This window comes from Cygnus olor, chromosome 1 (genome assembly GCF_009769625.2).
Source record: "Cygnus olor isolate bCygOlo1 chromosome 1, bCygOlo1.pri.v2, whole genome shotgun sequence".
NCBI lineage: Eukaryota > Metazoa > Chordata > Aves > Anseriformes > Anatidae > Cygnus > Cygnus olor.
Genome location: NC_049169.1, coordinates 4,383,336 through 4,410,005, shown reverse-complemented (window position 1 = coordinate 4,410,005; position 26,670 = coordinate 4,383,336). Strand labels below are relative to the sequence as shown.

General features: G+C 43.7%; 1 protein-coding gene across 1 annotated transcript in view; it reads left to right on the top strand.

Moving 5' to 3' along the window:
* The window catches only part of SFMBT2 (Scm like with four mbt domains 2), a 112,418-nt gene that overhangs the window by 9,977 nt on the left and 75,771 nt on the right, over nucleotides 1-26,670 (top strand). The window contains 3 exon segments of the mRNA XM_040546600.1: nucleotides 2,663-2,832; nucleotides 8,784-8,878; nucleotides 12,067-12,307. Of these exon segments, the coding sequence (XP_040402534.1) occupies nucleotides 2,727-2,832; nucleotides 8,784-8,878; nucleotides 12,067-12,307 (442 nt within the window). The 5' untranslated portion in view covers nucleotides 2,663-2,726.

The following is a 26,670-nucleotide window of genomic DNA, read 5'->3' as shown; positions in this document are numbered from 1 at the left end:
AGAGAGCTGTCCATCACTTAAAGAAAAAATATGTTACAGTAGAATTAAACCAACAAAAATGTCGATGACATTGCTGAATTTGGCTGAGATTCTGCATCGCCCCTTTTAATGAGGCTTAGACGTGGCTGCTGAGGATCGATCCCAGCCATGCTGCAGCCACTCGGGCAGGTTCCTGCTCTTTTCCCATCCATTTCCCACTTCTGATGGGGAAATTCCCAGACGCAGAGGAATAGTCCCTTCTCATGGGTCTTCTGGCAGATTTGGGGCTTGACTGCATAAGAAACAGCAAATACTGTCATTGTCTGAATGGACGCCTTCAGCTTTCTGTAAGGTCCTAACTTTGCCCTGTCAGCATCATGGGAATGTTACAAGGTTTAATTATGCTATCAAACAGCTTATCTTTCTTCTGGGTATTTGTACTGGTACCCCAGAGTTCTGTTTAAGATGATTGATCTGTTGTGTTTAGATTCATCTCTCTCTGTCCTTTATTTTATTTTATTATTATTATTTTTTTCTAATAGACCCAGATTACTTTCCATCACTGTCTGGTCCTAGGCAAAAATGAAAACTGCTTAATCCGCCCAAGGTTTAGCTTCTGCTGACAGTTCCCCTCCTCTCGTATTTAACAAGCTTGATGTAAAATCCTGATACTTAAACAATTTATTATTAATGATATTTACGGAAGTATTCTCTACTGAAGGAGAAGTGATTTTTGACTTTCAGTAGACTGATTGCTTCTTGTTTCATGGTTAATTGAAAGTTAATATACACTGGGGATGAGTGATATATATGTTCTGAGGATAGCTACACTCAAAATACTCATAGTATATAAAACACTTAATTCATTAACAAGTCTCATGTCAACAAAGAATAAAGATAAAGTGCTGTAGTGGCCATCACAATGGGGAAGTGATCATTATTATTTATGGTATGCTCCAAGTATACTAAGCACTTTGCAAAGAGACCAGCAAATATATTGCACTGAATAGGTTTACAATCTCCTTTTTTATTTTTTTTTTCATTAGTAGGTTCCTTTAGGGTGAGGCACACAAATCACTGATGGAAATCTAACTTTGCCCAAACCATCTTCCTTGGTAATCTGCATCTATCAGTGATGCTTTGTGAAGCACGCATGGCTTTAGCGTGGTTTAACTGTATGCACGACAATGCCGTTGTGATCACTCCAGCCGGCAGTTAATGGGTGTTACACTTACACTTCACGTGCTCCTCATTTTTGTCAGTTCCTGCTCTAACTGCTCATACATGTCATTTTTCCCCTCACATTTTTCACTGGAACAGCCTTAAAAACTGGGAATGAAAAATCTACAACAAACCACTCTTGCTCTATTTTATAACCACCGTATCTGGTCTTCCTGAATATGCTTCCTGAGCAGTAAAAGTTGGAAAAAATCCCATAATATTTTTACACTCTTATTACCTCCTGCTTTGCCTGGCCTCTGGCAGTAAACTATTTTCTTACTTTTAGTCATGCTTCTCGCAGACATTCGGTGTTGGTGCTGCCAGCATAGTCCTCGCTTTCATGCAGGTATCGGAGGCATCCACTAATAAGCAGGACCCGTCCTCCACATCCTATATTCTGGACACACACCTTCCTTACCATCTGTCTTCACTTTAGCATATCTGTGTGAATAGCTCGTTCCCTCTGTGCCCATAACCCGCACTCTTGGTTTCTCTTTTTCATCCCTCCTTTGACACTTTGTAATTCATCACCATCTCGGTGAGTTTTACTGAAAAGCTCACTTTGGAGTTCTTTTTTTTATCTGCTCCTAAAGGTGTATCTCTGGATATTGCTTGTCTGGTGGCTTGCTCTTGCTGGAAATACAATTCTCATTTAGTCTGGTATCTGATTCAAGATCTAGTCAGTCTGTATTTCCTTTCTCATATCATTTTTCATCTCTTTGTGTTTTTATTCTGTTAGATTTTTACTATGTTCATTTCTTCAAGAAGAATCCCTTCTGCCAACATGACCCAAACTAAACCTGAGTTAATATTTGCTACCTTGGGTGGTACTAACTGTTGCAGTTCCCTTAGATCAGCCTTCATTAAAAAACAGTTGTAGCTAGCACTATTTCATTCTGGTATCTGCTTTAAGCATGTTGAACTTTACTTTCTAGAGTTTTTTCCAGTCTCTCCCAAGTATTGTCTCTTCATTGTTTCCTCTGCTTCTTTTCTGTAAATCTCCCCCTTCAGAAATTTGTGTGTTTATGAAATGAGATATAGCTCAATCAGTGTTAGCCATCAAAAAGTTAGAAGCCGAGGGCTCGACTTGTTGGAGGAGGGCTGAGCTGAGCTGGCCTTGCTTGGGTGCCTTTTTGGGCAAGGATTGTGCCACATTATGGGCATGTCCTTATCTCTCAGTTGGCAACACAGGGAGCTGGACTGAACTTTGGGAGGTGAATCCTTTGTGTTCAATACTGTGGATGTTGCTTATTACCACACTGTCATCTCTATTATTGCATTTATTATTGCCACTAAAGGGAAGTGTCCTCTGCTGTGGCTCCTCATCCAAAAATAGCTTCACCTTGGATGAGGAAGCAGGATTGAAGGGTTACGATCAACACAGAATAACTTGAAACTCCTTAGGAAAGGCTGAGGGTTGGTGTAGGTAGAACAAATCACCCATTGTTTCTTTTTTATTTAGTTTGTGCTCTAGGAACTCCCTGCTGCAGGATGAATTAGGGAGGGAAGGACTCTTCCTCTGAACCATGGACACAAGGGCGTCCTTCATCGCCACCATGCAAGAGACCCAGCATCTCTCCCCAGAGAAGGATCAGAGCCCAGCCAATGGCGACCAGGAGCAGTTTGATTCAGGTGAGCTCTCCTTCACCATCAGGGGTTACCTACATGGTCACTGACCAGCGGTAGGGGTGAGGGCAGTCATGTTATCAGGGGACCATTAGAGGTGGTTGTATGGCTTGATGGCCTTTTTTGAGCCTTGTGGGTTGGACAAGACTGTGTGTCCCATATTGCGGAGTGCTAAAGTGGATCCCTGACTGATGGGTTGGGAAATTTCAGCTTTTCTTCTACTGGATCTTTTCTACAGTACATAGTAGCTGCTCCAATTTTAAATAAAAAACAGTAGAAAGCCTTTCCCAGGACACTGTATTATGTTTTTCCTGTCCCTCCTCCCCCCCCCCCCCCCCTTTTTTTTTTGATTTTGTGGTTAAAGAAAGGATATTAATGTTCAGAAATTACAGTATGTCTTCTTTCTTCTGACCCTTATCCTCATTTTCATCAGACTTTTTTGAGTGCTTCAGGTGAGAGGGCGTCACAAATGTCATCCCAACCATCAGAAAGCTGGTTGCTCATTGTCTTCGAGCTCATGGGTATGACTGGATGCTCTGTAATGCTCTGGGACAGGCAGCTAGAGGTGGGGATTCACTGGGTTAAATTCGGGCATCATCACGGTAGATGCAGGAGAGTAGGTACAAGCTTCTGGTTATTTCTTCTGGAATTAGGTGCTTTAACTTCCCGTATCTAGCCTTAATGGGAGGAGACTGTGTCTTATGATGAAGTTGCACATTGGCTAGAGCCAGCCTATTTTCTTCTTGATGCCAAAATGGAAGGCCTCTCTTCTTGCCGTCTCATGTACCACCTCTGCTGCCCACTGCAACCTGGCTCACTAAACCAGCAGAAAGCTAATTCAGAAAAAATAAAATGGGTGATTTCCTGCCAATTTTGTGAGTTGAAAGGAAGGAAAAAGGAGGGCCAGAGCACATGCTGGTGGGAGTGGAACCTCTCCCGGTAGCACTGTGTTGCTAGTTTGGCTCAGCTATAACCTGTAACTTCACCCTTGTTCTGCCTTGGCACAGGAGAGCACAGCTGATGTACTTGTGGAGTGCAACACTAAGCCATCAGTCAGTTAATCTGTGCAAAACGGTTTGTTTTTGTATTGTGGTGCTTGCATTGTCACTCATATGCTTGAATGCTTTTCCAGAAATCGTTTGCATTTCTGTAAGAGTGATTCCTGACAAAAGGATCCTGAGATGTAATAGTAGTTGAAAATCTGTGTTTGCAGGTGAGCCTCTCAAAGGACTGCCTAAAGTCTGCTTCCATGCAAATAGGTGCCCTCACCAGTGGTGAATAATTGATCCAACGCTCCTCAAAAGCAGTGGTAGCAGTGGTGGGGTGAAAGCTTTCAAACTCCACATGCTTTGCCTTCAGTGCCTTTTGCATCTGTTCTCTCAGGTGGTGCTGTCTTGTGCTTCGTTGGTAGCTCTGTGCTCAAGTCAAGCTCCAAAGCTCTGCCTTTGGTCCACTTCTCACTGTTTCTCCCTTAGCACCCCAGAAATTTGGGGGAGTGTGATAAGATTCATCCCATCTGAAAGAAACAGGAAACTTAATGTTACTTTAGGTAAGAACGTAAGTATTGCCTTGGGTTCTCCTATAGACATGAAAGAGAAAGAGCCCCCCCTCTCCTAGGGTGACATGTAGAGATGACTTCTGAGCGTCACCTAGAGTTGAACAGCTGAATCTGGAGCTGAGATGCCTTAAGACACTTAACAAAATAAATAAAAAATATAGTCATCACCAGTGAAGAGAGAGATGTAGCTCCAGAAAGCAATTCATCCTGTTTTAACATCAGTGCTGGGTCGCCTTTGGGTTGAGTCACCAGGTTGAGCTGCCTGCTTTTTCCCCAGCGAGGATAAATAAAAGTAACCCTGGCTGGAGCAGAAGGGAACATCTAGATCCTGGTTGCCCGTGTGAGATGGATCCCCGTCTCGAGGTGTGATGGATGTCCCCTAATTCAGACATTTCCAGAACAGACACGGCAGCTTTTTGTCACCACCAGATCCATTTATATCCGGGGGAGAGAGGTGGGATCCCCTAGGGTGAGATGCAGTTGGCCAGCTGTAGACGTTAGTTTTGGAATGACAGGAACTGGCCCATGGTACCTGGATGTCTTTGAGGATATGGATCTTGGTGACTCTCCCAAGGCCATGCAGGAGGTTTGTTGTTGATCAGGATTTCCCCCCGGCCCCAAGCCCTCAACTGGTGTGTTAATTGCTAAGTTATTTTGCCTTTCAGTTCTTTGTGAGTGACCAAAGTCACAAATGCATCTCTGTGCCTGTAAATAAAATATCTTAACAATTTGCCACAAACCCTTTAAATTTCCAAAATTGTTCTCCTTCAAGTGAGCCTGGGAAAAATCTGTGCTTCTGGAGCCACAAGTTTGGAGTCTTTTATTCCCTTTATTTTCTGTAGCCAGACGTCCTGGGAGGCTGATAACAGCTGGAATAGTTGCATTTTTATCGTGTCAACGCATGGAGGACTGCAGAGCACTTTAAAGCCATTGAGAGGCTCGGAGATAATGACTGGTTGATTCTATTTGCCATCCTAGGCTTGTTTATACATCACTGTGTTGTAGGCTAGCCAGCCTTGACTCTCTCATTAAAAAAGAGCACTGGGCCTAAGCACCAGTAATTGGAAAGGGAGCTGATATGTAAAATAGGCCTAATGCGAAATTTGTCATCTTGTGGGGATCTCTGCAGCAGAGCCGAGACTTTTGTGGTTGGAGTGTGTGACTTGGGAAGGGACAAACAGATAATAGCTTTGGATAATCGCTTGTCGAGTGGGCATCTTTGTCATCACGTGTTAGGAAGGACTTTGCCTTTCTGTGTCTGCCTTTTAATTGGGGATCCCCAGATACTTGAGAGAGGCTGGTGAAGGCTGTCCTGTGCTCCTCATCGGTAGGGGTGTTGTGATGGATGAGGAGACTTGTGTACAGTCCCATTAATACACACGTGGATGGGGTAAAGGGGTGTAACCCCATGTCCCTTGGACTGCTCTGACCCCAGGGCCATGCTGTGTCTGCTCTGAACTATCCCCTGCCAGATTTCTACAAGGGAACAGAATCTATTAAACAAATAAAATAATAAAAAAGGAAGCTTCCAGTCCCTTCACAATCTTGTGTGGTAAAATGAGGGAATATAAAACACTGATGCCGTGATGAATGAATTCTCTGACATTATTTTTACAGACCTTGTAAAAGTAATTTCATGATAAAGTCTGCAGATAAAACACTGTAGAGGCGTCAGACTGGAGATGTGTCGGAGACAAATGGATTGACGGAGAGGGAAGTCTACAGCTCTCATCGCTGGGGGAAGAGCACTCGTACTGCCAGGGCCTGAGCCTCTCTATTTGGGTTTAGAAAGAGATCTGGCTGATTTTGAAAACAGATGCTGTTGTGAGTTTTGTTGGACTGCATGTGAATGAACCTGCTGGTGAGGCTGCAGGAGCAGCGGGGTGAGTGATGCTCTGTGTTGGCACGTGGCAGAGTAGGTCATGGGTGATAAGATTTTAAAGGACTTGTTGCATCCATAACTAGCATCTGTAACGCTAACATAATTAACTTACTGTTGCCAAATTCTGGAGAAGATTTTGTCGCCCTGGAGACATTGCTCCCTGCATGGGCTGAAGATGTATATACTGAACTGCTTGAAAATCCTGCTCTGTGGTAATTACTCCTTCCATAAGAATATTTAGGAAGGATGGAGATAAGAAGAAACTTGCATGGATTCATCCAGAAAGTTAGAGCAAAAAGAAGGAATGAAAACTGAGAACATACAGAGAGCATCATGGGCTGGGAGAAATGTCTCATGCTTTGAACAAGAAATATCTGAGCAGGAGAGCGAGCCCTGGGCTGAGCTGGAGATGTCCTCAGGAGATGTCCTTGCAGTTGTTGAGCAGCCCATCCTAGAACCACAGGCTCAGACAGATGCAAAAGCAGGGAGCAACCAGGCAGAGGGGATGTGCTTTTAGATGTGCTTTATCTTTTTGCCTTTGCTTTTTCACATCAAATGTTACTGGCTTTTAGTGGGACTGGGATTGGTGGTGCTCAGGGTAGAAAGCTGCTTAAACACAGAAGTACTTTTAAGGCTTTGGATAAGCATATCTGCTAACCATCTACTCATGGACTCACTTTTTTGTAGAGTCTTAGCCTTTGAAATCTTTGAACCTGGCTCTCCTCTAAAACATTAACTCCACAGGGTTGCAGATGTTAAGGCTGAAGGATTTCCCTGATCATCAAAGTTGCCTGCCTGCGTGGTGTAGATGAGAGAAAGTCTTAGCAATTTTTGTACCAAGTACCTACCTCGTGGCTAAGCTGTGACTTGTCTTTCAGCCAAGAATGAACAGACCCCCTCATTTTGGGTCCAGTATCTCAAATAGGGCCAGTTTCTATGCCTGGAGGTTTTTGGAATGATTGCACTACACGAAACAAAGCCCATCCCTTATTCTACATTGTATTTGTCTGCTTTCAGATTGTTACCATGGGGCTGGGCTATTTCTTGTCCAGCTGAGTTGAAAAGTCATCTGGTAGCCACCTTATCATGGGAGTAAATGTTGATTTACATCTCCATACTTAAGCAGGTTAATTGAGTTTGCAGTAAGGACTCAGACCTTAGGCTTGATGCAGCAGAGTGCAGTGTTCAAGGGTGATGATGGCTCAGCACTCCTCTTTGAACTCCCAGACAAATCTTTTACTCTCTGCCAGCTCTGACTCAAAACCCCTCCTCCGATACATTTTTTTTCCCCTTGCATATATATGTCTGGCTCCATGGGCAGCAAATAAAACCTATTTCGTCCCCTTTTAATGAAGAGAGATTCCTATTGCACAATATAATTTTCTAGTCCTGAAAACTGGAGACCTGTAGCAATAATTGCAATAAATTAATCCTGCTGTTTTCTTCATAAAACTGTCTGGGGAGGTTTCTTAATTCAGTTTGTCATGAGTCACTTTAATTACATCATGACCATGCTGATGAATGTTTGGGCAGGTAAGGGTCTCGCAGAGTTTGCCTGATAAATGCTTATTGCGAAGGGCTCATTGCTAGACTGTAAATATTTTTGCTCTGGGGACGAAACTGGCTTTGTGAGATTGCCTGGGAACAAAATGAAAACAATCAGATTTGGCTGATTTTCTGTAAGTGAAGGAAGATTTATTTTTAATTATTGCTGCGTGTGTTTTGGTGATAGTTTGAGGCCTCGGCTCTGCTCTGCTCGGGGTGGATGTACAAAAAGAAAGAGCAGTAAAGTCAGCTCCTCTGCCATGAGGAAGGATCATGTGTGGGGCAATGGTGTGGATGAGGGAGGAATGATACAGAACCCCAAATCTGAAATGGGACAAGGAGAAATGCAGGGAGCAGTTTTTTGAGTGGTGCAGGAGGTTTAGGGGGAAAGCAGCTGTAGCCCTGGGTGAATGGTCCCATGGGGATCTTGGCTGATGTATTGGGACAGAGGGAGGCTGAGCAGGGACAGATAGGGTGGCAGCACCGAAACTGGGGCTCCACAGCCCCAAGGGTTGGGGTGTTTGCTCTGCGGGCTGCTCAGCCAACGGAAGCAACTCCTAACTTTGTCACCAGGATGCTGCTGTAATTAACAGTCCAGGGGATCCCAAGGCTGGGCCATTACACCCTAGAGATAGTGGACAGGCAGCCAGTTCCCTTGTGGCAAAGGCACAAGTCCTTGTTGCAATATGGTGAGGTTGTTCCGCTGCTGCCATGAAAGCAGAGTGACTTCTGGTCTCACAGTGGTGGCTGCTGAAGTCCCCAAATCTGCTGAAAGTGTAGTCAGAGCTGGTCAAACCGGCTAAGCACAGATCTTTAAACAAGCTTTCTGTGTTCCCTTGTGTTGATGTTTATATCGGTTGCTATTCTCACCCTGAACTCTTTGACATAACTTTTGCCTTCTTTGGCTGTGTTTTAGGCTGCTTTCCTTTCTATTTTTTCTTTTCTTCTTTTTTTTTTTTTTCTTTTGAGCAGATGAGGGCTCCAGCATTGAGGATGCAGACTTCAACTGGGATGAGTTCCTGGAAGAAACAGGAGCCAGCGCTGCTCCCCACACCTCCTTCAAACACGTACGTGCTTCGACTGCGCCTCACGAGCATTGAGCATGTTCCCTCTTCTGGTTTTCGGGGGGTTCCTGGCCAACTGAAGTGGGATCTGACCATTTGGGGCTGGATTTGGCCCTCTGAGGATGTGACAGCCTGCATGGGAACAAGGTGTCTGTGCAGCTCCTGGCCATCCAACTGGTGTTTGGTGACATCAGTTTGCCTGCACTGCCTGCCTGAGTCACAACTCAGGGCACTGTGTCATCTGCCCTGGGTTCAGATTGGTCATTGATGAAGGTTTATGTTGCTCAATAATATTCATGTTTTTATAATGTTTATAATGTACTCAGCTTTTTTTCCATTCCTCTCTTTCTCCTTTTCCTTTTTAATTTATTTCTATCCATCCCAACTCATAGAGAATGACCTCACAAGAGTGCTTTATTTCTCTGAAGGTGTCCTATCAATGCATGATTTACTGACTAGCAGGGTCACCTAGCACTAGAATCTAGCATGGCCCATAGGAAGCCATAGAATAGAATAGAATAGCCATCTCACAGCCTCCTTTCGGGAGATGCTGCCTCAGGAGTGTGGGAACCAAACGCTTGGGTAGATAACCCTCCTGGGTGCATGTGGCTTGTGCAGACATAAAGGAATCCTGAATATGCCCTGGTAGTTACAGCATGGTCTGTGCCTCTGGTCCATGTTAGCAGAAGTAGTATCCAAAATCTCTGAAATTTTGACTGCTGGAGAATATTGGAGCATGCTTTGAAGAAGGAGTCTTCAAGCAGAGCCCATCGCAGTCAAAGATCTCATTGTATGGGACCAATTTCTCCATCTGCAGCCAGTTGTCTAAGCTCTTCTGTTCAGCCCACCCATGTGCTGTTCATAGCCTGCCTTTATGCAAGGATGTGGACAGAACTGAAACTGATGCACAGGTTCTTCATCATAGTCAAAGGCGTGCATGAATGCTCTGGAGGATGTGGGCATCTTAAGCAGGAAGAGAGGGCATTTAAGCTGTGATGCTCTCAGTTGCCTTAAACTGAGTCTGGTTGCTGGCAGAGACATTTTTTGAGAACTGTGTAGTTGTGCTGCAGTGAGAAGGAAGTTCCCTGAAGAATCTGTTGCTACTTTAGGATTAGTCTCCATTTTGATGACTGCCTTCATGTCATTAAGTTGTCTTTGTCTTCAGGTGCCTTCTTGATTTGTTTTGAAGAAGTAAGGAGCAGCAGTGATGAAAAGCCTCTCTCTCTCCTATCAACATCTGAAAAAAAAATAATCATATAATCCTCCATTACTTATTTTGTTTCCATTTTAACAGCAGTAGAGTATTGCAGGATGAAGGACCATAATTTTCTGTACTGGAGAATTACAGGATGATGGTGAAGTTTTGTTGTAGTTTATCTTTGGTCCAGTAGCTGTCAGGAAAGAACATCTTGTCCCACCATTCTGCTCTGGGCTCTGACTCAAATACTGCATCCAGGTGGAAGTTCTGTGCTTCGTGAAGACCTTATGGATTTCTTTAGGTGTGTGGAGATGCTTGTCTCATCCTGCTGATTGTGGTGTCCCACACCTGGGACTGTTGATGTGATACAAGTTAGCGCTGAGAATTGTCCTTAGCATCTATGCTTCACAGTCTGGAACTTCATCCTCCAAAAAATCGGGTTGGCTAGGGACTAGAAGGCCCTCAGAGAAATTAGATTATCTGTCTGTTTCATCCCCAGTTTGTGTCACAAAGTCTCTTACCTCTAGAATACTGCTTTGGTCCTTAATCATGGTGAGAGCAAGGAGAGAAACCACAAATGCCCATGTATCCTGGATTATTCTTGAGGACCCTTGGCATCACAAGAGCTAAGATCCTGTCTTATGACTAAACTGGTAAATGTCACACATTTTCCTCAATCTTAGATGATCTCCAGAGGTCCCTTCCAACCTCAGCTGTTCTGACTCAGGCATTGATGCTGATGGAAGTGCCTGCACAACTAAAGGCATGTGGAGTGTTATAACCCGCAAATAATGTATGGCTTTGGCTGGCCACCACTTGTGTCGTAAACTGGAGTGGGGTGAGTGAGGCAGTGCTAGATATTCCAGAGGAGCTCTTTTATTTTTTTTCTGCAGCTTGGCAACCTGAAGTATGAGTCTGCAGGTGGCTATGTAAACTGTAATACATTTATCTCTGTGAGCAGAAGAGGCATTTTAACCTGTCATGTAAATGAGAACTAAATCAGAGACAGGCTTAAACCAGATTTAAAAATCTCTCTGGTTTCAGTAGGAGATAATGTACTTAGAAACCTTTAAGAAACCGTCCTTAAGCATCTCATAGGGAGTCACAGGCTCCATTTTGGGTGGACTTCTGAAGACAAAGCTGGCATTGCAAACAGTGGACCGGCATCTACCTCTTCTGTACCAACAGCAGCTCGAGACACCCCACTGGTCCTTGGAAGATTGATTGCGATGTGCCCATAGCAGTCCCTGCAGGGTCCTAGAAGAGATGCACTGGCGCCTCCAGTGTCCGTGGGCAAGTTACTTGTGACCTGTCACTGCTGAGATGAATGGAAGTGACCTCTCCATCGGATGGCAGGACAGTGACGCCAAGCCCTTTGCTTCTTTCAGCCATGGATTCTACCTTCTTTACCAGGGTGCTGGGAGAGTGAATTGGTTGTGCTTTGAGCTGCTGGGGATGGATTTAGTGGAAATGCTCTCCTTAGTCTGCTTGGCACAGCATTCAGCCCTTGATGCTTGTCATACCTCAAGAGGTGCCTCAGTGTTGTTACATGACTAATTATTGTAGCTGGACCTAACTCCCAGAGGTGCTCAGTGCCTGCCTGTTCTACCTTACATGCATCGTGTGATTTGCCTGACAGAGCTGTGGGGTGGGAAATGGAACCTCACTAGGGTTACCCACCTTTTTCCCAGGCATTAGAAAGATTGATCATGCTAAGACAGCTACCAGCCCTCTCCTAAATGTGGTGCACCTGAGGTTGCCACTGCTGGTGGGCCCCTTTGGAGTACATGGGACCTTTCATGATGTGGTATGTACTAGTGAAGTAGGCGTGATCCTGCCCAGACTGGGAAGGAGGTGGTTGTATTAAGGAGCCCAATCAACTGATGTCCTATCCCAGATCTGCTCTTTAGTGGCAATGTTGGCTTGCTTAGACAGACAGGGAGTCTTCCTGCGAAGAAGGAAAAGTAACACCATGCCTTTCTCATTCTGTAAGGTTGAAATCAGCCTTCAAAGCAGTTTCCAACCAGGGATGAAATTAGAAGTGGCCAACAAGAGCAATCCGGACACGTACTGGGTGGCTACGATCATCACAACATGTGGACAGCTCTTGCTGCTTCGTTACTGCGGCTATGGAGATGACCGCAGGGCGGATTTCTGGTGTGACGTAATGACAGCAGACCTTCACCCCGTTGGCTGGTGTACGCAGAATAATAAGGTCCTGATGCCTCCGGATGGTGAGTTCTGTGTGTTTTGCTAGAGCTGTGCTGATGGTTAGTCTCCAGACTTCCAGTCAATGTGGAACAAGTGCTCCAGGTGCTTGTTGGGTGGTGTTGGGGTGGTGTTGAGTAATGCAACACCAACAACTGATGTTGGGTGATGCAATTCCACTTAAGTTGTTGTATGGCAGTTCATGGCCATGCCTCCATAGGTCAGTGGGTAATTCATTTGCCAGTCGGTCTCCAGGTGAGGAGTTTTTGTCATGCTGGTAAGAACAGAAGAAGCTTCTGGACGAGGTTGTCTTAACAAAGAAATGCATTGCTAAATTGCCAAGCCATGACTTTCAGTGAGAGCCAAAAATTGTCCTGTACTTGAAGAAAGGAAGGACCAAATTCAGGGTGAGGACAAACTAGAATTAACAAGATATTTGGGTGTAACCAAAATCAGAAGTTGGCTGTGCACTCAAATATTTTGCCCTGGAAGTTTAAAGCCTTCTATTACCAGATTCTTGCAGCTTTTAATTCCGATGGTAGATACACATCAATAAAGATAGCAAAATTTGGTCATCATAAATGAGGATGTGTCCTGATTCTCTGCTCTTTGGTGCACAAAAGCTGAATACAAGAGCTGTAAATCCCATGTGGAACAGTTTTTTAATAATACGTTTGATCCTCAATGTTTAAGAAAAATAATGTGGTGGGTTTATTTGTTTGTTCATTTTTGCTGTGGACAGCAACAGAACAGCTGTGCATTCTTACCACTGCGTAGCTCCAAGCAGAGGCATTCTTGTCACTGTTGCTCATATGTATTCCCTCTGTACATCCAGTTTATTCTGGGCTAGGGGAAGAAGAGATGAATGTTTAGCCTCCGGCTTGTGAATGTGTTTGAGAAAAGTCTCGTTTAAGAATTCTGTCTGCTGAAGTCATTCTTCTACTTGCTGTTCACACGACCGTTGAAAAAGTGTATGTGCCATTTGTGTGTCATGCCTGACTTCTGGTGTAGCTGTTGCTTCAATTCCTCTGGAAGTGAGCTGTAGTCTATGGATTAGAGCAGAAACAGGCTCATTCCTGCCTTGCATATGCTGAACTCTGAGCTAAACTGTTATCTTTTTGTTTGGATCTGACTGCCTTTTGAATAAACAGAAAATTGATTGCTTAAAAACCAACAGCAACAGCAACAAAAAACGTTAAATATGTCGGAGAAATCTGTTGGCTTAGGAATAAGTCAAATGATGTAAGAGGGGTTAATTTTTTAATTTTATTAGTGTCTTAAACTGCCTTTTATTATGTGGATTATAATCAATGTTACCAGAAGGGTGTACAATGCCATAAACTAAATCTCAAAATGCCATGGTCAAGGGGTAAAAGATTTTATCGACTGCTGTAATAGAAAATAATGGTTGTTTCGTAACTGGAGGCATACTGCTTTTTATGGAAATGTTAGTCTGCTCTTTGGGTTGTGGCTACTTCATGTAAACCGTTTTGCTTGAGTGACTGCAAATGTGGAGTGCGTCATGGCTCCTTTCTCCTATGTCCAGGTGATGTAACTGTATGCCAGAGTATTAAACCTGGGAAACTTTACTGCTTTTTGGGTGTGTGTTTTCTGGTTTGTTGTTTGTTTTGTTTTGTTTTTCCCGCACCATAAGATGTAAGCATTTAAGAGCTTGAGTTGTATTTTGAAAAGAGACATCTAAAACATCCCGGAACATCTGAGCCTTCAGGACTTCTCTCAGTTGGAAAAGAGGGAGGTCCTAAATGTGTTCATAAATCACAGAGCTCCTCTGGGTGTTTGCTTATGGGGCTTGGCCTGTGGTCAAGGGTGGGCTTTGAAAAGACTGTAGCTCCCATGGGGACACTACAAGGTGGAGGGTGCGTTTTCAGGAGTGCATCTTGTCCGCTGTAGGGAGACCTGAGCTCTGACCTGCTTTGGAAAGTAGCTTTTGAGTACTGGACTTCATTCTATGCAGATGTCTGAAGTTTGTCCTGTGCTTAATTGTTTTGCTGATCAATGACTGTATCTTAATGAGCTGAACTACACTACAGTCCCGACAGTTTTATCTGGTGAAACCTGCAGGATGAGAACTTGCATTGATACAAAAGAAACTGTCATTCCCAATAAACTCCGCAGAGGTTTTCTGCCATTTTAGCATTGCACACCACTTTGTTGTCAAACCTTTTGAAGAAATAAAAGCCAGCTCTGAATTGCGTGGCCTTGTTTTCTAGGGGCCCAGTTCTGCACTATCGATCACAATGAGGGTATTTGTTGGCAAGACCATGCAAACAGAATGGGCAGGGCCAGTTACCTGTCGTTACAATTTGTTTTTAATCAGGAGCCAAAGGCATATCTGCCAAGAAGGAGTTGCTTAGCGGGCAAAATACTATCAGTGGTACACTGCTTTGTTTCTGCTTAGGAACCAGATAGGACTGATCAGTGCAAATCTTGTAAATGCGATGCCAGACAACACTGGTACAAGTGATAGGGTGGAGAATTTCAATAGATGGAAGAGAGATGGAAAAAAAATGGGCTGATTCAGTTTACCAAATCAATAGAGCTTGATTTAATGTTCAGCACATACAGAGCTTTTAAGGGGCAGCTGCCAAATAATTATTGTTTATGATCCTGATAGAAGGAAGTCATTTAATTTACACACTGTTACATTATTATTTATTGGGTGACGTTAGTTTTGCATCATGGTGCCTGCAAGGATAATGTCAAGTCATGTTATGTCCTCCCCTGACATTATGGTATAATGCACTAAAATAGGACTGAGGCCCAGATGCTTCAGTTTGTAATAAAATGTATTGGCATATCAAAGGACGGTGTGAGTGTGCATGTGCCTGCAAGCTTCACCCTCCATCCCCCTTCCCTGCAGGAAATCAAAGGAGTAAAATTGTAGTTACTTCAAGCTTTGCCATTAATTATATTTTTCTCATTACAAATCGGTGTGTAATTTGAATTGCAAACTCAACTATCCTGGCAGAATAGATCTGTTTACCATTCAAAGCAAAATGAAAATTATTTAAATTAGTTAATATAGAACTCATTTGAATGAATTGGATGTTTATTCATGAACTAGCTGAGGCAAGTGTGAAGCTGTCCTTATGGTCTGTAGCTTTGGCACTGATCAGCTCTAAAGTCACGTCCTGGGACAGAGATTTCTTTTTTATTTCATATTAACCATGGGGTAGACCAGTGGGGTAGGTACTGCCTGATGTAGTTGAGTCTGAATTTTTCATCCTTTCTGGTAGGTCCCTTCAGTAACTATAATTCATTTGAGGAAGAGTGACGTTCTTCAGAGTTTGTTGACAGTTGCAGGAGTGTGGTGGCAGGGTGAGATTTGGCTTCTGCACCGTAGATGCGGGATGTAAAGTACACCTTCCATTGCTTAGTTAAAATTGCCCCATTATACTGGCCTGCATGGAAGCAGAGACAGCTCCTTCATTGCTTCGTGTGTTTTACCAAGCTCCGTCCTCCTCCTCAGTACAGAGCCGATGCGGTTGTTGTTTCATATCCTTCATCCCTTGGGATCTCTTACTTGCTGAGCATTAAAAATTTAAGTCTATCTAAACTTTCCCTTACTCGTAATTTCCTTAACAGAGAAAGGAAGAGGTCTCTCGCCTCCTTTAGCCTATTTCCATGTGCTGTTTTCCTTTGTTGATGACAGTTGGGTTCATGAACACATTTACCATCGGGTAGAAGAGCAGGGTGGAGAACCTGACAAGCGTAGTAGCTAAATTATGCATTGTGAAACACGCAGAGAGCAGGAACGTCTTTTGATTGACACTTGGGTGTTTTTGTACAGATTGCAGGTTTACAGCTGAGCCAACAGAGCCGAATCTCTCCTTGCACTATCTTAATGCGTTCTGGGATGCACTAAAAACACTGGATGACAAGATTATTGTGTACACATGTAATTGCTGCAGTGGTTTTGCTTTAGCGTTATTGACAGATGGAAATTCAAATGGGGCATTTCGGAGTGTGGATCCGCATGGTGATCTCTGGTCTGCTCGCAGTGTAAACCAGGAGGCAGAGGAGGCTGGAGATGTAAAGGAATACAACAGGGAGAGAACCAGGTCTATATGCTGGTTTTACAATGAACTGGTGCAGATGGGAAAACCTCAGAAAAACCTCATCTAGCCATGGATTTGGAGATCACAACGATCGATTGTACTGTGTAGGAAAGCAGACTCTACTTCTCTATTACACCAATATAAGGAGAATTAAAACTCAAAGGCCTGATCCTGGGATGTAATGAATCCTTCTTGCATGGTGCTGAGCTCCACCAGGCAAAATATGCCAGGAATTGCTGAACATGAAGCATTTTGTCTGCCCTCTGTGAAGGCAAATACCACCATTTGGTCACTCTCTGAAGTAGGTGTTTGTACGTTGCTCAGGTCAGGTTAACTTTTATGTTAGATTGAGGTGAAAGGAGGAGAATGTCACTCAGATTTCAAGTGCTGGGTTGGATTGTGAGCAGGGTATAGATTAAAAATTAGATAAAACTTTTGTGACACACAAAACTGGGTTGCCTTCTAAAGACAACTGTATTCCCATTTAGGTTGACATTTCTCACTGTGACATGTAGTCTACCTCAGTCCTGCTGTGGACTGATAGAGAGGTCTAATTACAGATTCCAGGTTTCAAATGAGAATCTTAATAGTCATTTCTTTGTTTTAGTCATTATCCGAGTCTATCAAAGAGCTAAACCCTGCTCTTTGAGATCTTTGGCGTGAGCAAGGGGAGAAGTGGATCTGTTTGGCCATGGTAGTACTCATGGCACGAGGCCTCACTGGCTTCTGCACAGTCAGAAGATGATCTGTGGTATTGCACAGTACATTTGTGTGCAACATGTGGGCTAGATGAATACATAGATTAAAGAAATAAATTAAGTCTGAGCCAGTTTTCCCATTTTGTTAGAGTTCAAGTGAAATAATCGATGGATGTAATGGTTAGAACAGACACCAGGTTTGGGATACAATGGAAAATAATGAAATTGAGACAAAATGGGGCACAGAGCATGGGAAGAAGAGCAAGGGGAGATGGTGAGGTAGGAAAAGAGAGAAGAACAAGCTTTGAGTAGTCAGTTTGTGTTCAGAGGGTAGATATGGTTTCATTCAAGAAGCCCTGTGGGCACCGAAGGCTTTTCTTGGGGACACTGCTGAGGCTGGTGGGTGGGAGATGTGGCCCTGTCACTTGCCTTTCAACCCCATTCTTGGACATCACTTGTGTTCAGAAAGCTTGTCCACAGGGTTCTTCAGGGTGACAGAGGTAACATTTCTGCAAATAGGTTCAGGCCTTCAGAGCTGTTCTCAGAAAAGGCGATCATGGATGTTTTTTTAAACTAAAGCCAACTTTCCCCTGGTAATCTCATCCCAGAGGAAATAAAACTTAGACTATGCCTGCAGCTCAGTGATTATAGTGCAAGTAGAGGGATCAGATGGGCAGGGCGGACTTCCTTTATCTTTCTGAGGAGTTGGCTCGCCTCCTCTGACTTATCTGAGATGAGTTTGCTTTTCAACTGGTATAATTGAGAGCAGATCTGGCTCTGCTTTACCTCTTTCACTGAAGGCTCACCTGAAATATTACTTCCTAAGAGCTCGAGGCTGGAGAAAATCAGTAGGCATTCACTGGGCTTATGCTGTTTTACATCCGCTAAGAACCGGGCCCTCGAGCCAAGTGAAATGAAACTCGGAAATCTTCTTTGGCAGGTTGTACTGTGAAAGACTGTGGATATTTCTAAAGTAGTATATAGATTTTAAAAAAATCTTGCTTAATCTTTATCCTCTTATTCCATCAAAACCAAATTTAGACTAACCTAATGTAAATAGATTGCAGGATTTCTTTCTTTTAAACACTGCAAATGACTCCTAGTGCAGTGTTTTATGTGTGCTTTTCAAGTCAACTTTAGCAGAGTATTAATTATGCAGGGGTGACGTTAGCATAAATAACTAGTCAGCAAATAAATGTCAATTAAATATTCTATTAGCATAGTAGGCAGCTTTATGCATTGGCATAGAACATTTAGCAGATCATACTTAACGAGCATGTAAAAAAATAGCATTTTTTTTTCTTTGCTCTCTTAATGATGGCAGAAGGGAGGAGAGAAAGGGAGGTAAATATAATGCTAGCCTTGGCTGAAGAGCTGAGGGTGTTTGGGCTGAAATTTACCCTAGTGGGAGGGTGTCAGTTGCCTCCGTTGTCTCTTGGGAGCTTGCAGCAGCTGGAGAGCACTGGAGCGCATCCTGGCTCGGCATCTCCCCGCTGGCCCCACGCAGCCCCTTGCATTCTGGCTCCTGAGAAGAAAATATTTTCATTACAGCACCCACGGGAGTTTTTTCTTCCCTTCCTTGACAAGAGTCAGATGGCTCAGTCTGGGGTGTGAAAATTCAAGAGTTAGCCCATTTCTCGTGCGGTGTCAGGATGATGTTGTCTTGATCTCAAAAATAGTCTTTTTGCTACTGTGTGGAGCTGCAAATCTTTTGCACGTGGTGTTGGCTTTAGTTACTTTCGAGAGACTTCATATTGCCAAATGAGGCTGTTCTGGGGTAAACCAAGCGTAATAGGCCCCCGAGTGTCTTTTGGGAACGTAAGTAATCATTGAGCTACTGTGCAAATGTGGCACACCATGGTCAGTGGGACAGGCCCTGCAAAACATTTGAGTTGTTGATTTCATTAAATGTAGGGTTTCTGAGCGTCTCCAGATCTACTGGGCTGGAGTCAACTTTTTTTTTTTAATATATTATTATTTGATTATTTGGAGTCAACCTTTTTATTATTATTTGATTTTCCTTTTAATACGATTTTTCAGGTCTAGAGGCAGAGTTGCAGAGAACCTTATAGGGATTAAGTGCAGGCTGGTTTGTAAGGTGGGCTTGGGAGTAAATGATTTACCCTGGTATTTCTGCTGTGAGACTTGGACAAAGAAACACTGAGTGGGAAATGAGGTGTGTGCTGCTCTGGCCTTAGCTTTGGGCTGTGGTGATGCAGGCTATTGAGGGGGAAAAATAACTATTTGATTAAGCGTATATTATTTTGTTTCAAGTTTTTGGGGAGTGTGGTGAAGGTGGTCCTAAGGGAAGACACCTCCTGTGAGGCTCCCAGCCTTGGCTCTGCAGTGCCCCTGTGGTTTAGGTGTGTGTAGGTGGGGTGCTGTTAGGCTCTCTGCAGAGAGGAATGTTTCTCCTAGGGTGAAACCCCATCAACTGAGGTCACTGTTTTTACTTCTCTATTGAGTTTTTGGTCAAACTGACTTAGAGGAGGTGGGTTTTCCTCCTTTACAAAAAGCCTTTGCTTTCTCCTCCTCAATATTTTCCTTTGGAAGAAGTCACTGTTTCCCCCTCCTCCTAAAATATCAGAACAGCTGTTTCTGGGCTTAAATGCCCCAAATGTTGTTCTGAACTGCAGCAGTGCCTTACGGGGTTTGTATGTGGGAGCTGGTCCCTCCTTGCCCTTTTGCCTTGGCTAGACTCTAGGCCTCAGGAGTCTAGGCCACTAGGCCTCTCCTTGTGAGGGCAATCTGCGATGAATTCTCCTCTGTGCCCCATGAGATGCTGTTGTGCTTGGGGAATCCAGGCCCTGCTGAGGATCAGGCACTTGAAAACCCAAGGCACAGGAGGTGGTTTAGGTTTCCAGCAAAAATAAAAAAAAGACAAAGATGGTACATGAAGGAGGCTCTGGTTATTAAAGGCAAGAAAAGAACACACTTTAATCAAAACCTAATTTTCCAGCAAGAAGCTGTTTCAGCAGAAACACTTCCAGCAGGCCTAGTTTCCAGGGACAACGAGGTGTGCTTATGTTGCATTTATATTTATTTATTCTCACAAACAAATGGAGTAAGGGAAATGGGAGCAGGCCTGACCAGGCAACCCATGGTCCAACAAGGCAGGGATGCATGCAGTGGCCACTAGACCTGCACAGGACCCTGCAGTGTACCCAAAGTGCCTGCTCTGCATCCATTTTGGGGTGCTTTTTTATTGTTTAGGATTTTATGGGAAAAATAGGCCTGGCCTACACCGAGGCTAAGTATCAGTGCAATTTCTTAGAGGTGAGTTTTATTAATGCAATTATCCCTGCACAGTCCTAATGCAAATCCTGGATTTTTGCACACTTATGAATGTAAGGCACTCTTATTTGGATTTCTAAATGTAGCCTATTCTCATTCTTGTGCTGCACTGAGATGTACAGTTGGTAAAACTACAGTAAAATGATATTACATCGCTTTACCGCTAACATTGAGGATACTATGGCACTGTTTGTCCTTGTGTGTTATTAGCCCAACTCGGAGCATGGGTTTAATCTGCAGGTTGGCTGGCAGCCAAGGAAGGGTTCGAGGAGGGGATCCACTGATGGAGTGAGATTTGATAACAAATGACTCAGACACACTGATGCTGAAATGAATGCACTTTCTGACTCCTCTTCTCTTGTTTAGGTGGACTTTCTGTCCCAGGACAGTAAGGGTCTGGGAGAGAGAAAAGGGGAATATCCTTCTTTGCAGTGTCCTCATGCTTAATGCAAAATAAATGGTGTTTTTTGCAGGTGCTTTCTGCCTGACTAGTGAGTGGGTTTGTCAGGCAATCCCTACACAGCTTTGTGTCCTTCCTCAGCAATTTCCTGATCAACCTGTCACCTGCCTGATGCTGAACTGGGCAAGCTTCACCCCTGCTTCACCCCTCCTTGCATCTAAAACTGTGCATGCATCTCCTGGAAGGGGAATTTCTGAGCATGTGTCTCTTAGCTGACCTGACTTCTATTTCCTTCTCTTAATGTGGGTGCAATAAATCAGTAGGGTGGTTTGCAGCATGTAGCGGTCCCTTTTGGGTGGCACAGGGAAGACTGAATTGTTTTAACTGCCGCTATCCTGTTACAATTCAAGAAGCAGTGCCTTGTGTACAAGCAACAGTGGAGCTGAGGAGTGTGCTTACTGCAATGAAAACTGAAAACCTGATCCTTTTATAAACAGTCTGGAGGGGGATGGATGGGGTAGGGGGGGTGGGGGGTGGGGAAGAAAAGCAGTGTTTTTCTTGAACTTCGACAAGTTATAAATATATCCCGAGTGAAACTGATAGTGTGGAGCTTTATGAAAGATTTAATGAATAAATATTTCATGCCCACATGGTGCGTCTTCAGTAACACACGCTGCTGGTAAAAAGCAATAAACAAAGAACCTCCTTCAGGGTTTGTTTGGGCTTTCAAATTAAACTAATTTAATCAACTTTTTCAGTCAAGCTTGATATTAGTTCCTTTCTGTACACAGCACTGTACTTGGATCTGCTTGTTTTCTCCTGTAACCTGTTTTCCTGTTGGGAAGGTGTTTGAATATCAAAGAATGATTCCTTTCATCCCGCCACTGTGGTGTGCGTCTGGGTTTTCAAGGCAGAGAGCACAGTCTGACTTTCTCCCTGTCCTACAGCTTGAGGAATCAGCCGTCCTCCACAACTGTGGCTGTCAGGGTTAGAGGTCCCCCTGGTGAAGTTTTCATTTTCCAGCAGGGAGGTCGCTTGAGCACGGTACTTATTTCTGAATGCAAGCAGATAGGCATCGTTTGGGTATTGGAAGCCTTTATCATCCAGTTTGCTGCTTGAAGATCCAGATTTAGCCGTGCATGCTCTGGAGGCTGGCTCCATGTGGGCAGCAAGGCTTGCATGCATCTGCATTGGGTTTATTGCTGCACAGATTTATGCAGAGATTGAAATGCTTTTCCAGCTCAGGCTATTGGCAAAGCTGGGTTTCAGGCATGCTGGTGCCGCTGCTTTATTGGGTGACTGTTACAACAAGTGGCCAGGAGGAGAGAAGGTTATATATTAGCACTGTGCTCCACGTCTTTGAAATACTTTAAAAAATAAAATAAGATCCATAGAGAGCTGTTTTTTCCTTGAAAAGAGCAGCGCAGCAGATAATCGATTCTTTCACAGCTGGCCCATGCAAATAAAGAGCAAGCAAGGCACAGTAGGGAGGCAAAAGCAAGGGTGCTCAGAAGAGTAGAGCTGACTTTGAGAAGACATCTGTGGACATAGCTGCTCAGTGAGTTGCGGATTTGCTCAGACTTAGACACTGTCATGCACCTTCATGTGGGGTGCTGGGTTTTTTTGTGTAGTCTAATGCAGGTGCATGTAACGGGACACTTCTCAGCTTCTTTTCCCACAAGAAAATGCTTTTTGTTATTGTTGTTGTTCACATCCACTGATCTGGAATCAATTTTTTTTAGTGGGCAGCCTCAAGAACTGGAATTTTTCCCTTGGGGTTGGATGGAGTAGATTCCCATGAAGCGTGTGCCAAACTCTGGGTCATGGCAAAAAAGGGGTTGTGTTAGAAACTTTGGAGGAAGCTCTGATTGTCCAAACCCATGTAGACCTATACTATTATTTTTATTTTTAATATTATTTAGGGAAATTGTTAGATTGTGTTTATCTAGATCATGATTAGATCTAGTTGCACCTTTTGCTAAGACTGATGGCTTCCTGCAGCAGCACTGAGGCAGTTGGCTGATGGTTGACTGAATATTTCAATAGCTGACTGATCTATCTGGAAGTGTTGACAGCACCAAATTCTGCTGTGGCTCCCGACTTCCTGCATGGAAAGCATGTTTGGATGGGACTCGAGCGCCATTCAGGATGCTCAGAGGGCTTAAGATAAGTAGTTGGATCCTGTGGCTTTGCCTTCTGCTGCTCACAATTCTGGTCACAGGCTGTGGGATAACGCTGCAGCCGCTGCTGTGACTAAACCATTGGTTCTGCACCTGACATTTAGTGTGAGTTGTGCTGGAGGAACAAAGATACAGGGGGAAAAGAGTAATTGCAGCATGACTCTGAATGAGAAACTGTATTTCCAAGGAAATATATTGGAGAAAAGGTTGTGAGCAGACATCAGGCTTCTCTGTGAGCAGAGATCTCCTGAGTGGCCTTTTTTATTTTAGCAACAAGTAAAATGGGGTGGATTTTTGGAAGATACTTTTGAGGCCATGTCAGCTAAAATATCCCGTTGATTGTTGCAAAAATAACAACCATTCGATCCATTGCACAAAACAGCAAAATCCTCCCCCCAAGACACTTTAAGTTTCAAGGGATGGAAGCATGTAAATTATTTTACAATTAAGGTCCCAATGGGGCTCCTAAATAAAAGTTTGGTTGAGGAGACAGTCGGTTTTAGAAGTACTGGGCTTTCATGTTGAGCCACTGTTTGACGTCACCCCACTATTTGCTGCAAACCATATGAATACAGAAGAAAATGTAGAATGGCTGAGAATCTGTTCACTGCCAAACAGCTCTTTTTGTAGATGTGTTGAGTTGTCATTGAAGAGATTGAAACGTCCTTATTCAAGCAGGGGTCCCCGAGGTGTGTGCCTCGCTCATGATTGTGTAGATTTCCACACCTGGAACATCCAGCAGTGTCTTTTTTGGGTTGTTCTCCCCGTGTCACACACATCCTGGTATGTGAGCTCTGAAGCTGTTGAGCTAGAAGCCCTGAAACCATAGAAAAGTGCAAAAATTGACCCTGAAAGCATAACAGTGCTTAACAAAGCACTCTTCTTTGGCATGGTCAACCTAATTAATGTCCAGATAAATGGGATTTTATAAAGTGTTCTTTAAAAATAATAATTGAGAGAGTCTAAATGGCTATTCTTGGTAATTGCTTTTAATTTCCCTTCTCCAGTCTCCCATAACTTCCCCCAGAGGAATTTTGGAGTGAAAATGCCACCTCAACTGGAAGACTAAGCTTAGGTAGTTAATGTGGCGATGTAATCATCAACAGACCTTAATTGCAAGTGGAGACATCTGTGGAGACTTAAAAATAAGCAAACAAGCAGACAAAAAACCACAACCAAGCAATCATTTATAGTGTAAGCATGGCACAGTTTTTGGCCTTTTTATCAGGGAAGGAGGTGACTTTCTGTAGGAGCTGGGAAGGGTAAATAGCACAAGGGACCTGATCTGGAGCACACAGCAGTCAGCATACACATTCCTTCAGTGAACCCTTTTTTGATCAGGTTGAAGATTAAATTATGTCTGTTGTAGCTGAGTGGACTTCGGGGGATTTTCTGGGCTTGTTTAGGGCAAGGACAAACCAATGTGTCCAGTGTTATGTCTTCAGCAGAGCATCCCTTCCTACGCTAGGCTAGCGGCACCTCCAAGGTCGCTCATGAGGAGCATGCATTTAGCAAGCCTGGGAGGCTGCTAGGAGCAGATGCAAGCGGCAGCGTGATCCCAAGCCAGCTGTGACTTGCTCTTGATTTTTCTCTCATTACACATGGTAATGCGGGCTCCTAGTCATGACGGAAGGGGCTCGCTTCCCGAAGCAGACCATATGCTCCTGGAGCCCGTGCAGGTAGCTGTTAGGCAGTGCAGAGATGAAGTGATGGTCCTATAAAGCATTTTCCTGGTGAGAATTAAAAAGCAGTTCCTCCAACTCAGAATACAAATTCTGGCTCAATTTTGGCCCTGTTGCATGACATTGGAAAGCTTTTTATATGAATTCCCAGTTATTTTATGTGTCTGGGACAAATCTGACCCTGTTGCATAAAATTGAAAAGCTTTTTCTTTTTGAATTCCCAGTTATTTTATGCGTTTGTGTGTTTTCATTCCTGTTTGATTTTGATCACAATAGGAAAAAAGAAAAAAAACACAACAACCAAATTGGCTTAAGGATGTGCTACAACACTTCTTGACCGGTATTTTGTTGATGCAAGGCAGCGCATCCACCTCCTGTGTTTGTAGTGAAAAACAACACTTTTTCCCACACTGTCACTGTTGAGAATGGATAAAAAAAATGTGGGAAGTTCAGCTTTTTATGCCTGTGACATAAAAATGCAGCTGCTTCCCAACCTGCTGGAGTTAATACAGAAGGTGTATCCAGAGAAAACTTTGCCAAACCCAGGAAAACATTCTGCTATGTACTGTATGAGTTTTAATGAAGAGGCTCTGCTGTGATGAACCTGGAGCCTGAAGAGGCAAGAAGAAAATCCTGCAATTCTCCCATGCAGCCCTGGCAAGGTGACCAAGCAATTCCTGGCAGCATGACAGATCCGTGCCCTGGGCATTTGGGCAGTGAAAATGGCTCTTACATAGAGACTTGTTTTGCTTTGAGCTGTTCGCTGTTGACCTTGAACTTGTCAGCCTTGACATCAGCAGGTGGCTCTGTTTAGAAGCCCTTTTACCCCGTAAAGCACCTACAATATTTGTTCAGGAACAAAGAAGGCAAAAATACTCTGATGAAGCTTTGTATACTGAAGATGAGATTAAGAGCTCACAAATGAGTTTAGTGAGCCACAGCTCTGCACTGAGATTTAGGAGTCTTTGGTGTACTGGGGAAGGCACTTGGGTTCATCAGAGCACTGTCACATCCAGTCTTTGCATCCCATAATGATGGAGTTGCTAAAGTGCTAAAACTCAAAGAGGTTTGGAACATTGTAGAGAAGCTGCTTCCATTTCAAATCCTGCAACATGCAGTTAATTGCATTTCAGGTAATACCTTGTGAAATACTCTATGTTGATCTCCAGTTCAGATCTAAACTCTTTAAAGTTAGGGATTTTTTTTGATCCTGGGATTTACAGTTCAAGCCCTTTTCTAGTTTCAGGTGAGGAAAACACATGTTTAGCAAGCACAAAATGAGTCTTGATGGAGTATTTCTTTGGTGTTGCAATGATGATTATGAATTTACATCTTGTGCATAGGATGTTAAGCACCTCACAGGGCCTGGCTGTGGTCAGACCATACCATTAGTTTCAGGAAGGATGAATGTTCATAAGGACCTCCAGGGTCTGATTTGTGGTGCTTACGTCACGCAGCTGAGAGGCTCCAAAGTGATTAAATAGGATTCGATCATTAGAAGCAGGCAATACAATTCCAATTAATTTCAGAATGAGCTGCAAATGCTAAATTCAATTTTTTTTTAACACATGTTTATACCTCATAGGGTGTCAGAAGGTGAAATCATGGTGAATGAGGTTTGTCAGCTATTTCTTTGGTAATTTGGGAAAGTACTGGCTAACTCTTGGGTTGTGGGGAAGGTTGGATTTCAGTTGCGGCCCATGCTCTGACCATGAGCAGAGAGATTGTTGGAGAGAACTGTAAGCAAATCCTTAAATTTGATCTTGTGTATCCTGGTTTGCTGTTTGTACCTTGTAGCACTGCTCCTCGCCAACTGAAACACCATGGCACTGGCCTCCTGCCTGAGTCCAGCCAATATTTTCCATGAAGGTGTCCCTCTGCCTGTTCTCTCTGAGATGTTTCCATGCCTTGGGTTGGGGGTCCAGGTAAAAACAGCAATGGCTTGCTTAGAATCAGAGAATCATTCAGGTTGGAAAAGACCTCAAAGATAAACTAATCCAACCTTTAACGTAGTACTGGAGTCTACCACTAAACCATGCTACTAAGTTTTACATCT